The following is a 12,756-nucleotide window of genomic DNA, read 5'->3' as shown; positions in this document are numbered from 1 at the left end:
ACCGAATAGTTGGTGAGCCCTGGCCCCAATCCCATCCCGCAGAAATCCGAACAAATAAACGAATTGCCCTATTAAGTCACTAAACTTTAGGGTCCACTGTTACATAGTAATAGATAAAAAATAAATATACCTAAACACCTTCAAGCACATCCAAGTTCAAGCGGGGAAAGTATGATGATGGTGCTGGTAGGGAGGGAAGGGTACTACTTTTCATTTAAGTACTACATCTAACATTAAGAAAAGGCATCTGAGGATATATCACGATTGAGGGAAGGGAGCAAAAATTTTTAGTTAAAAGAGTTCTCTGATGAACCTGAGGTACGAGAAAACAAGTGCAAAATTCTAGAAAAGCCTAAAACATGTTCCATTTAGAAAAACATTTAATGCAGTTTAGATGTGCTATTTGAAGAGCACAAAGTTTTCTGCAAAGAAAATCTAGCCAAGTACAAAAAAAGGTATAAATCCTAAAGTTGAAACTACTTATTTTACAGACAACTCATAGCAATATTACACTTGTGAGACTAGGGGGCAAGTCAACAGCAGTTATAGTTACTCTATAGGCTAATAGAATGCTCGGTGTCTATGTTCATTGCAGAAACAAAGCTAGATTTCCTAGCAAAGTCCGAAGAAAAAAAAACCTTTTTAAAAAAGTAAAAAGGGCCAGGCGAGGTAGATCACATCTGTAATCACTTTGGGAGGCCGAGGTGGGAGGATCACTTCAGGTCAGGAGTTCGAGATCAACCTGGTCAACAGGGCAAAACCCTGTCTCTACTAATAATACAAAATTTGCTGGGTATGGTGGCACATGCCTGTAACCTCAGCTACTCAGAAGGCAGAAGCAGGAGAATCGCTTGAACCCGGGAGGTGGAAGTTGCAGTGAGCTGAGATTGTGCCACTGCGCTCCAGCCTGGGTGACAGTGAGACTCTGTCTCAAAGAAAAAAAAGTAGAAAGAATAAAACCATAGCCTTGTTTATAAAAGGTAAAACATATTGGGATAAAAAACACTGAAAACAGTTTTCTTCCAAAGATACACTTAACTGCTAGAAACATCTAGAAGTTGTTGGCATAGTTCTAAGACATTTTAGAGCCCGCTGAAGGGATCTTCGCCTCTTAAGTCATCTTGTCTCCTTTTCTTGACATTCCCAATAGTTTTAAGTTTAAATCTGAGTTCTCTGATAACATCATAATTTTTGTTTCAAAAAAATACTTCCTATGTGTTTCTTATTAAAGAATACAAACTGAGGTTTAAAATTGATGGTATATGTTCAGAATGGCATCAGCATATAGAATATAAGCTAATATCAAACAAAATTCAAAATTATCAAGATTTAAATATTTCTAAGAGAAAAAAATTAAGATAAAGCATTTTTAAATTATGAAGGTACCTCTTTACCTCTAAATTCAACCTATGCTCTCTAAGACTTTCTTCCTTTCAATGTTATTGCGAAGAATAATATGGTTACAAGTTTTACACACACACACACGCGCGCGTACAATAAGTCCATTTTCTCTCCCTTTTGGTAGAGGAGCTGCCATAAGCTAAGTAATTAGGCCTTAGAGCACTACCCATCTGGGTATCCAGAGTTCAAGATTAATGTATTGCCACAGATTTTAAAAGAGAATTGATGGTATGAATATTTTTGCTGGTTGAAATTTATAAAATGTATCAGCTGCCAGGCATGGTGGCTCACACCTCAGCACTTTGGGAGGCCAAGGCGGGTGGATCACCTGAGGTCAGGAGTTCAAGACCAGCCTGGCCAACATAGCAAAACCCTGTCTCTAGAAAAAGTAAAAAAATTAGCTGGCATGGTGGTGCACACCTGTAATCCCAGCTACTCGGGAGGCTGAGGAAGGAGAATTGCTTGAACCCACGAGGTAGAGATTGCCATGAGCCGAGATCGTACCATTGCACTCCGGCCTGGGCAATAAGAGTGAAACTCCATCTCAAAAAAAAAAAAAAAACTATCAGCTTCATTTAGACTCTGCATTTTTATTTTAACAAGCAACATTTCTAGGGCTATTAATGAAGGTCCTAACTTATATTTGAAAAAAGAGATTTTATTTTTAAGATCCTCCCTTCACCCCACCTCAAAACCGCAGCCAACTCTGATGTTATCTACGTGATCTTTTTCTAATTGGTCTCTTGCCACACTTGGGAAGGATAGGAGAGATTAAATGAGCAACTCCGGGGAAAAAAACAGAGCAAAGGGACTGAAGGAAAAATTAAGTATCAAGTAAAGATTATACCAGAATGCTACATCACATGGAAGTTTAAGTCTGTAGTGCACACAGGCTCTCAGAAATTTAGTAGTAATAGGATTTCTGGATTTTGACTTTGTAAATTTTTAAATGATTTAATTTCCTACATTATTAATATCTCAGAAAATAAATATATCTGGGAAAATAGGCAACTATCATACCCAACATCATAACAAAGGGTTCTTTAGTTTTTCCATCAGTTTTTTCTCCTTCATTCACTAGCGAAAAACAAGGTACTATCAGACACAAATTCATTTAAGGTGACTTTTTTATTATTAAAATTAGGTAGAAATAAAATAGCCAAACAAGCATAAAACATAAGACATGCCTTGATATTAAACAAAAATACTAACATGCTGTTACTTGCTCTGCTGATTATCACACTAAGGCAATTACATCAGCAGTCTACCTGTAAAAATTTCTTCTTCATTTCATCAAAGATATTTTGTCTGCATCTCCAAAACACATCCTATGGTATATAAGAACAAAATGAATTACAAATTATTTATATAAAATAAAGGGAAAAGACAGTGAAATGAGAACAATTAACCTAAAAACATTTTTGCAATAAAATATTAATTAAAGTATTAGTACATCATCTAGAATTTTATTCATGAATGTGCAAAGTTACTAAAAATCTATGATAAAGAGGTGATAAGGAATAAGATAAATATGGAAAATAGCCACATTTTAACAAAGAATGATAGCTTAAGAATTGTGTGTAAATCAAATGTTGTAAGTCACATAATATTTTGTGTCCAGTAAAGAAATTCTGCAGTTCTCTGCACTAAAGGAAACCAAGAGATCTCTTGATTTTGCTAGTCTCTAAATTTAAATTTTTCACATGATAGCTACCCTTAAAACAAGGCTGCTTAACAATATCCTTCACAACTATTTTATTTTAATATATATCTCCTTCTTATGAGTTTAACAACTAAATTACAATTAATACAACAACATATAAAAGGAAATAAAAGTAACCTATAATCAAGAGATCATCTCTTGAAAAACTTTGATTTTACATCACTCTACACTTTTTCTGTACATATTTTGTTTTATTCTCCCTTCTTTACTTAATAAAAAGAAATCAACATATTCTTTTAAAAGGTGCTTTTACTTTGACAATAGAAATATATTTCTGTTAAAATAGCAACATACAGTTTTCTGAAAAGCAACTCTAAAATAGCCACCATTGCTCTCATCTCATCTTCTCCATTCTATGCACATATTATATAGAGAGAGTACTTTCAACCAAATAGGACAATTTTATATACCAGTATTTGAAATCTACTTCTTGTCCCTCAATACTCACTTATTTTTCTGTGCCAAAACATTTAGTTTAAAAACTGCAGTGTTCCATTATATAGACAAACCATAATTTAATTAATCTGCTATTAATGGGCATTTAAGCACCTCCAAATACATTGCTTGTTTGTATACTTTTTCCTTAAGATAATTTCTTAAAGAAAGAATTACTAGATCAAAGTATATGTACTCATTTTTAGAATTTTTAATACATGGTGCCTTCAAAAAAAAAATTGTTGAACTGCAACTATCTTTCAACACTCTTCTCCCAACACTGTTCACCCTGCCCTCAAGGAGGTGATGTTGTCCAGTGGTAACTAAACTATAAACAAATCTAAACTATCAGGCATCCACTATCCTTCAGGGTCTTTATGTATCTGTACCATGTACCTGGAATACTTTTTCCGGGATGTCCTCACCTCCTTTGCTCAAGTATCACTGCTGTGGGACTTTAAAACATGTCCACAAATTCTTTGACTTGCCTCCCTACATAAAGTAGGAGTCTAACTTGCCTCCAGCAAAAGTAGGAGGCTAATTCCAGTCCCCTTCAATACAGATCAGCCTTAGTGACTCCCTGTAATACACAGCATGATTTTCAAGGCTGGATTAGAAAAGGTGTAATAACTTCCTCCTGGCCCTCAGATCCTTATTATTAGAACCCAGCCTCCATGCTGTGAGGAAGGAAGCGAAGCAGCCACTGGAAAGACTCTGTGTAGATGTTCCAGCCACATCCCAAATGAGATCTCAGCAGACAACCAGCATCAACCACCTACATGTTGAGTGAGGAAGCTTTCAGACGATTCCAGCCCCCAGCCTTTCTGCTGCCCCCAGCTGATGTCTAGCAGAGCAGAAACAAGCTGTTTCAGCCTAACCTTACCCAAACTGCACATCTATGAGAAAAGTCACTAGACCTGGGGGCAGATTGTTATATAGCAAAAGATAATCAGAATAGTTAATTTCTCAATCAAGTCCTTCTCTCACCATCTTATCTAACATTCCAATCCTGTTGGTGCTCCTTATCTCCCAATGTATGAAACAATGATTTTCAAACACTGAACAAGAGGCAACACAGGTAATGACCCCTGTGAAAGCAGAAACAAAAATGGTGAGCCACCTTCTAGGCTGCAGTGCAGGGAGGGAGAACGCAGGTGGAGTCCAGCAATCTCCCTGAGTTACAAGATAGAGTTGGGAGTTCAGGGGGTGGAAAGAGCTACAATTCGCAGGGCAGGATACAGGGCAGAAGAAAGCTGGACTCTGTGCAAACAGCAAGCTCCAAGAGACCTACAGTGCATCCCCCTAGAGTGTTCAGCTGATTTCTCATCAGCATATGTGTGTAAAGAGAGTGCCTGAGGCAAGGGAAAGAACCACAGGAAAGAATCCCTGGTTCCACAGGAAAAAGAACCACAGGAAAAAATTCCCACCAATCAGAATTTTTTTTTTTTTGAGAGAGAGAGAGTCTCGCTCTGTTGCCAGGCTGGAGTGCAGTGGTGCGATCTCGGCTCACTGCAACCTCTGCCTCCTGGGTTCAAGCAATTCTCCTGCCTCAGCCTCCCGTGTAGCTGGGACTACAGGCATGTGCCACCACGCCCAGTTAATTTTTGCATTTTTTAGTAGAGATGTGGTTTCACCATGTTGGCCAGGATGGTCTCAATCTCTTGACCTCATGATCTGCTCCGCCTCAGCCTCCCAAAGTGCTGAGATTACATGCATGCGCCACTGCACTCAGCCGCCCACCAACCAGAATTTTTTAAATCTCGTAATACACAGGGCATCAGATAAGGGTACTCAAGAGGGTACTGTCTTAGTAGTGGGACCAAATTAGACCTAATCTAAAGACTACTCTGGTCCAACCTTAGAAAGCTTAAAAGCAAAACTCAAAAGGATCAAACTGTTTACAAATAAACCATCTGCATCTAAGAACAAAACTCAAGAATATTTGCAGGAATAAAAAACATCCAGGACCCATCAAGGTAAAATTCTCAATGTTTGGCATCCCATTGGAAAAAAATAAACATGCAAAGAAGCAGGAAACTATGACCCATATGAAGAGAAAAAAAGTCAGTATCTAAGATAACAAATAACATTGGATGGTATTAACAAATGTAAGCACTGATGAATATGAATGAATGAATGCTTAAGACACAGCACAAGAAACTATTAAAATTAAAACAAAGAGAGGAAAAAGAATGAAAAGAGAAAGAACAGAAAAGCAGGATAATTTTCTTACCAGAAACCATGGAGGCCAGAAGGAAGTGGCACAGTATTTTTCAGGTGCTTACAGAAAATAACCGTCAAACCAGAATCCAATAACCAGCAGAAATGCCCTTCAAAAACGACCCAGGAATTGCTTTAATAATCAAGTGGAACTCAAGACATTCTCAGATGAAGGAAAACTCAAAAGAATTTGCATCCAGTGGCACTACCCTACAGGAAGGAACAGCTAAAGACAGTTCTTTAAACAAAAGAGAAATCATCAAAGAAACCTTAGAACATCAGGAAAAAAGAACACAGAAAGTAAAAATACAGCTAAATGTAATACTTTTTCCTTCTCCTCTTGAGTTTTTGTTAAAGACTTGACAGTTGAGGAAAAAACTAAAACATTGTCTAATGTGGTTACAAGTCAAGCAAATATTTAACACAATTATAAATAGAGTAGGGTAAAAATACATAAAGGGAGATAAGGTTTCTACATTTCACTTGAACTAGTAAAATAACACCAGTAGACTGTGATAAGTTGATATACGTTGTGTCATACCTAAAGAAGCCATCAAGAAAGCTATACTAAGGGAAACAAGAAAAATACTACAAATTACTCAAAATAGAATTAGACAAATGTTCAAATAACCCACAGGAAAACAAGAAAAAGACAACAGAGAAAAAAAAAAAGAAACAGAAAACAAAAAAATAAAATGTCACACTTAAGCTCTAATATATTAATCATTACATCAAATATAAATGATCTAAATATACCAATTACCAGCATAGAAATTGTTTTGGCTCACAGTTTTGGAGACTAGGAAATCCAAAATCAAGATGCCAGCATCTGGCAAGGGCTTTCCTGCTACATCATAACATGATGAAAGGCATCACATGGTGCAAGAGCAAAAAGAGGGTGAAAGAGAGGGTAAACTCACTCCCACAATAATGAACCCACTCCTGTCCATTCATGAGGGCAGAGCTCTCATGATCTAAATACCTCTTAAAGGTATTTGACATCTCTCAATACTGTCATAATAGAAACTAGATTTCCACATGAATTTTGAAGATGACAAATATTCAAACCATAGTAAAGTCTGATGCAAATCTTATCAAAATCCCAGCAAGACTTTTTGAAAATTTTGATGATTATCCTGAAACTTACAGGGAAAGGCAAAGGAATCAGAATAACTAAAAGGATATTGAAAAAGAATAAAGTGAGAAGTCTCAGTTTACCTGATTTTAAGATTTAATATACACCAACAGTAATCAAGACTGTGTAGTATTGGTAGAGAGATAAACAGATCAATGTCACAATAGAGACCTACACAAATATGCACAACTGATTTTTGCCTAGGTACAAAAGCAACTCAATGGAAGAAAAATAATCTTTCCAAAAATGATGCTAGAACATTTCATTCAGACATCCAGAAGCAAAAGAAAAAAAAAATTCTCAACCTAACTCTACATCTTATATTTAAATTAACATAAATGTGGACCATAAACATAAACGGAAAACATAAAACTATAAAACCTTTAGGAAAACACATAGGAGAAAATGTTCTCCGAATACAGGCTAGGCAGAATCCTTAGCCTTGACACCAAAATCATAAAAGGAAAAATTGATAAATAAGACTTCATCAAAATTTAAAATGTCTACTATGCAAAGATTATTTTAAGGATTAAAGTTACAGACTGGGAGAAAATATTTCAAGCCACATAATCAACAAAGGATTAGTATGTAGAATATATAAAGAACTCTGAAAACCTACAGTAAAAAAGCAAACAATCCAATTAGAACATAGACAAAAATCATGAAAAGACATTTCAATGAAGAGTATAAACAGATGCAAATAAGCACATAAAAAGATGTACAACATACTAACCATTAGATAAATGCAAATTAATACCACAATGAAATATTACCACATAGTTTTCAGAATGGTTAAAAAAAAAATAGTGGCAACATCAAATACTGGCAAAGAAGCAGAGAAACAATCTCTCATGCCTTCCTGTAAAATGGTACAGCTACTCTGGAAAACAGTCCGGTAACTTAAAAAAAAAAAAAACTATATATACAACTACCATACAACTTAGAAATTGCACTTTTCAACATTTATCACAGATGAAATAATTATGTTCACACAAAAACAAATACAGGAATGCTTATGGCAGCTTTACTCACAATGCCCAAAACTGCAAACCCAGATGTTTTTCATCAACTAAATGGTTAAACAGATTACAGTACATCCATACCATGGAAAACTACTAAGCAATAAATAGGAACCAACTATTGATATATGTAACAACCTGAATAAACTTCCAGAGAATTATACTAAATTTTAAAAAACCAACCCCAAAAGACTCTACAATCTATGATTTCGTTTTTACAACACTCTTAACCAAGTATAGAAATGGAGAGGAGATTAGTGATTGCCAGGTATTAAAGAGGGAATAGGGAGTGAAACGGAAGTGAGTGTAGTTACAAAGGGCAACATGAGGGATCCTTGTGGTGAAGAAAATGTTCTATATCTTGACTCTACCATTGTCAATATCTTGGTTCTGATACTGTATTATAGTTTCATAAGGTGTTACCATTAGCGTAGATTGGGTGAAGAATACATGAGATATCTCTGTTTTATTTCTCCAAACTACAAGTAAATGTACAATTATCTCAAATGGAAAGTCAGTTAAAACACTGTCTATTCCACTATTTTTCAACCTCTCCTTCCTGGAGACTGAAAGAGGACTGCCTGTTTAAAACCTTGGAGCTGATGAGAGGAGGGTACTCCTGAGAATGTGCAACCACATGCTGGTCTTCATGCTGATTTGCAGCCCCAATTCACACCATCTGGTGGTAAAAAAAACTCCAAGCCAAGAATTGCTTGGAAAATGGTTCTAAAATAGAGATATTCCCAGGCACCTGGCAGAAACAATCATAAATTCTTCCTGGAAGGAATCACATAAGTGCAACTAATTTCCACAAAAAGTATTTTCATAAGTATAAGAAAAATGAACCGCTCACATTTTTAAAAAACCACTGTGTGCATACGTAAACATGATACCATTTTAAAGAGAGTCAGCTAAGAATAAAATACAGTAGATGACATCCACAAAAACTTCAATACTGAAACTATCAGTTACATTATAAAATAAATGTTTAACATGCTTCAAGAAATAAAAAAGTGGGTTCAAAATTGAGTCTTGAGCAGAATTCCTAGAAAATAACAGAAATTAAAAACACAAAATTTAACAGCATATTTAAAATATATGAAAAAAGAATTAATGAACTCTATGTAAGAGAACTAAAGACATTTTCTAAACTTCTAGTGACACAGAGATGTAAAACATTAGAGCATTAAGAGACATGAAGAATAGAGTAAGAAGACCTAATATCTATCCTGAAGAGGGAGAATGAAAGCAGAGGGAATATTTAAATAAATAATGGCTTAGAACTTAGAGTTAAGAATCTCAACACATCTCAAGCAGAGTAAATAAAGGAAGAATAATTTATATGTAGTCAGAGAGGGCCAGGCACAGTGGCTCAGGCCTGTAATCCCAGCACTTTGAAAGGCCCAGGTGGGCGGATTACCTGAGGTCAGGAGTTCAAGACCAGCATGGCCAACATGGTGAAACCCCGTCTCTACCAAAAATACAAAATTAGCTGGGTGTGGAGGCACACACTGTAATCCCAACTACTTGGGAGGCTGAGGCAGGAGAATCACTTGAACCCTAGAGACAGAGGTTGCAGTGAGCCAAGATGGCACCACTGTACTCCAGCCTGGGCAACAGAGTGAAACTTCATTTCAAAAAATAAAAGCAAAAATTAAAAATTAAAAAAAAAAATGCAATCAGAGAGAAACAACAGATTACCTTAAAAGAAACAACTAGACTAACGCCTAATTTGTCAATAGGAAAAAACGTGGGTCATAAGACTGGAGCATGATATTTTCATTGTTGTGAGAGAAAATAACTGTTATCCCAGAAAGCTACAAACAGCAAAAATATCTATCAGGAATGTAAAAACAGAGATTTCTGTCACCAATAGATTATCATTAAAGAAACTCCTTAAAAAATGTATTACAGGAAAAAAGAAAGTGACCCCAGAAGGAAGGTGATGAATCCTGACCTAGCCACCCAGCCTGATGACAGTGAAGCATGCCTGATTTCTATTAAATTACCATAGTGCCATCTTCATCTAGTACTATAATCATGTTCATCACCATGACAACTTTCTAGAAGAACCAACACCAACTCAGGGGAACACAATGCCTAAACAATTAGCTCATATATGCCATCTAATCAGGCACAGACAGACTTTGCTTATCTGATATGAAACAAATTGTTCATGGGTTTCAGCTCTAAAAACACCTATCACTTTCCCTCTCCTGAGCCTCGAGTCTTATCCTGACCACCAACCCTTTGTTATTGGATCTAGTTCCCAGCTTAATAGTAAAATTGTTACTCAGTGTTCAATCTTTGGTCACGAAGCTTTTATTTTCTCTTTAACAAAGGAGATAGGAGAGAAATGAATAGCTACAAAGATTAACTCAAAATAGATACAGACCTATATGTAAGAGCTAGAACTATAAAAACTCTTAGAAGAAAACAAATGGGAAAAGTTTCATGACTTTGGATTTGGCAATGATTTCTTGGACATGATACCAAGACACAGGCAGCGAAAGAAAAATAAATAACTTGGACTTCATCAAAATTAAAACTTTTGTACATCAAAGGGCAGTATCAGAGTAAAAAGAACTCAGAATGGGAGAAAATATTTGCAAACCATGTATCTTATAAGAGATTAATATCCCAAATATACAATGAATTCTTATAACCTAACAACAGGAAAACCCAAACACCCTGATTAAAAAATGGACAAAGAACTTAAACATTTCTCCAAAGAATATGTAAAAACAAACAACAAGCACATAAAAACATGGTTAACATCAGCAATCATCAGGGAAATGCAAATCAGAAATCACAAAGAGTAACGACTTCACACTCATTACAGGATGGCCACTGAAATGAAAAACAGAGAGATAAGGAAAATAAATAACAAGTGTTGGTAAGGATATGGGGAAACTGGAACTCTGGTAGGAATGTAAAATGGCGCAGCCACTGTGGAAAACAGTTTGGTGGTTACTCACAAAATTAAACATAGTATTACCATAAGATCCAGCAGTGTTTCAATAAGCAATTACTAACATACATGAAACGCCTGAAAAAAACAGAAAGTCTCAGCAAATAAATAACAGATGAAACTGAAATGAAAACTAATTAGGTGGGCTCAATAGCAGAATGAAGATGACAAAAGAATCAGTGAACTGAAGATAAAAATAATGGAAATTACCCAGTTTGAACAATAAAGAAAAAAAAACAGACCCGAAAACAATGATCAGTGGCAAGCACCTGCATGACTGTAACAAAAGATCTAACATTCATGTCATTCAAATCCGGGAAGAAAAGAAGAAAGAGGGCAAGTTTAAAAAGTACTCAAAGAAACAACTGCTGAAAACTTCCCAAATTTGGCAAAAGACATTAACCTACATACTCAAGAAGTTGACCAAACCCCAAATAAGGTAAACCTAAAGAAATCCATCTCAAGATGCATCATAATCAAATCCTTTAAGAATTAAAGACAGAGAAAGATTTTTTCAAGTATTTAGGGAAAAACCCATCTTAACTATAAGGGTAAAACATTTCAAATGACAGCAGATTTCTCTGATCTCATCACAACAGAGGCAGAAGGAAGTGGCACAACACTTCAAGGGCTGAAAGAAGAGCTGTCAACCCAGAATTACACATCCAGTGAAAATATCCTTCAGGAATCACAGAGAAATCAAGAAATTCTCAGATGAAGAAAAACGAAGAGATTTGATGCCAGCAGACCTAACCTAAAAGAAAATGGTTAAGGAAAGTTATCTAAATAGAAATAAAAATGCTAAAAATCTACTTTACATTAAAAATAAAATATGATTATTATATTCTATGATAATGTATAAATATGATATACACACATACACAGTTTCAAAAAGGAATGAAATCCTGATACAATTCCACAACACGAAAAAACCCTAAGGACATGCTAAGTGAAATAAGCCAGTCACAAAAGGACAAATACTATATGAGATACCTACACTAGTCAAATTCATAGAGATAGAAAGTAGAATGGTGGTTGCCAGAGGTTAGGAGCAGGGAGGAATGGCAAGTTGTTTAATAGGTACATGGCTTCAGTTTTGTAAGACGAAAAGAGTTCTGTGGATAGATGATGGTGATGGTAGTACAACAATAACAATGTACTTAGTACCACAGAACTGTACATACTTAAAGACGGTTAAGATGGTAAATTTTATGTTATGTGTATTTTACAATTTTTAAAAAATAAATTTTTAAAAAATAAATATCTTAACTCCATAAATTTGTGGAAGAAGCAATACTGCTAGCAGACTAGGTTTCCAACATGTCTACATTACAAACAACATACTATATATAGGCATATTATAAATATGTATAAATATATAGAAGCATAAATAAATTCCTACATTTTTCTTGTAATAAAAAAGTTTAACTGCTTATTAAAGAAATTAATATAATTTGAGTGGATATATCCATACATATATAGAGAGAAATAGATATAAAATAAATACAGCTCTTACTCATATATGTGTTTGTGTGCATATTTTCTAGCTCCTTCCACTGAAAGGACTAGAAGCAATGATATCACTATAACAATAGTATAATTAGAACCCAGATCTCAATTTCTAAGTATCATTCTTCAGAAAAAGAACCTAGAGGTCTTTGCAGAAATGGCTAATCTTAGAATTAGGGCTGAGAAATTACAAGAATTTGGGATATCTTGTACTGCCAGAAAACAAGCACTCGAAGAATGGCGTGTATATGTTAAGAGGTCATAAAAAATCAGGTGAAAGGGTTCTCACTGGCCAAATGTGGAAAAATTTAAACATTAAAATAAATAAATGATTTATTCAATG

The 12,756-nt window shown here is 35.3% G+C and overlaps 1 protein-coding gene across 3 annotated transcripts in view; it reads right to left on the bottom strand.

Annotated features, from left to right (window-relative positions):
• Window positions 1-12,756, bottom strand: part of USP47 (ubiquitin specific peptidase 47) — a 117,150-nt gene that overhangs the window by 82,461 nt on the left and 21,933 nt on the right. The window contains exon 2 of one of the 3 annotated variants that reach the window (XM_011971488.1): window positions 2,670-2,729. The exons of the other annotated variants lie outside the window; for them this stretch is intronic. Coding sequence (XP_011826878.1) covers window positions 2,670-2,729 — 60 coding nt within the window. The remainder of the gene's footprint in view (window positions 1-2,669; window positions 2,730-12,756) is intronic. 3 annotated transcript variants of the gene reach the window in all.

Source organism: Mandrillus leucophaeus, unplaced genomic scaffold (assembly GCF_000951045.1).
Source record: "Mandrillus leucophaeus isolate KB7577 unplaced genomic scaffold, Mleu.le_1.0 Scaffold1228, whole genome shotgun sequence".
Lineage (NCBI taxonomy): Eukaryota > Metazoa > Chordata > Mammalia > Primates > Cercopithecidae > Mandrillus > Mandrillus leucophaeus.
Note: the sequence above shows the minus strand (reverse complement) of the source record. Positions and strands in the feature narration are given on the sequence as shown.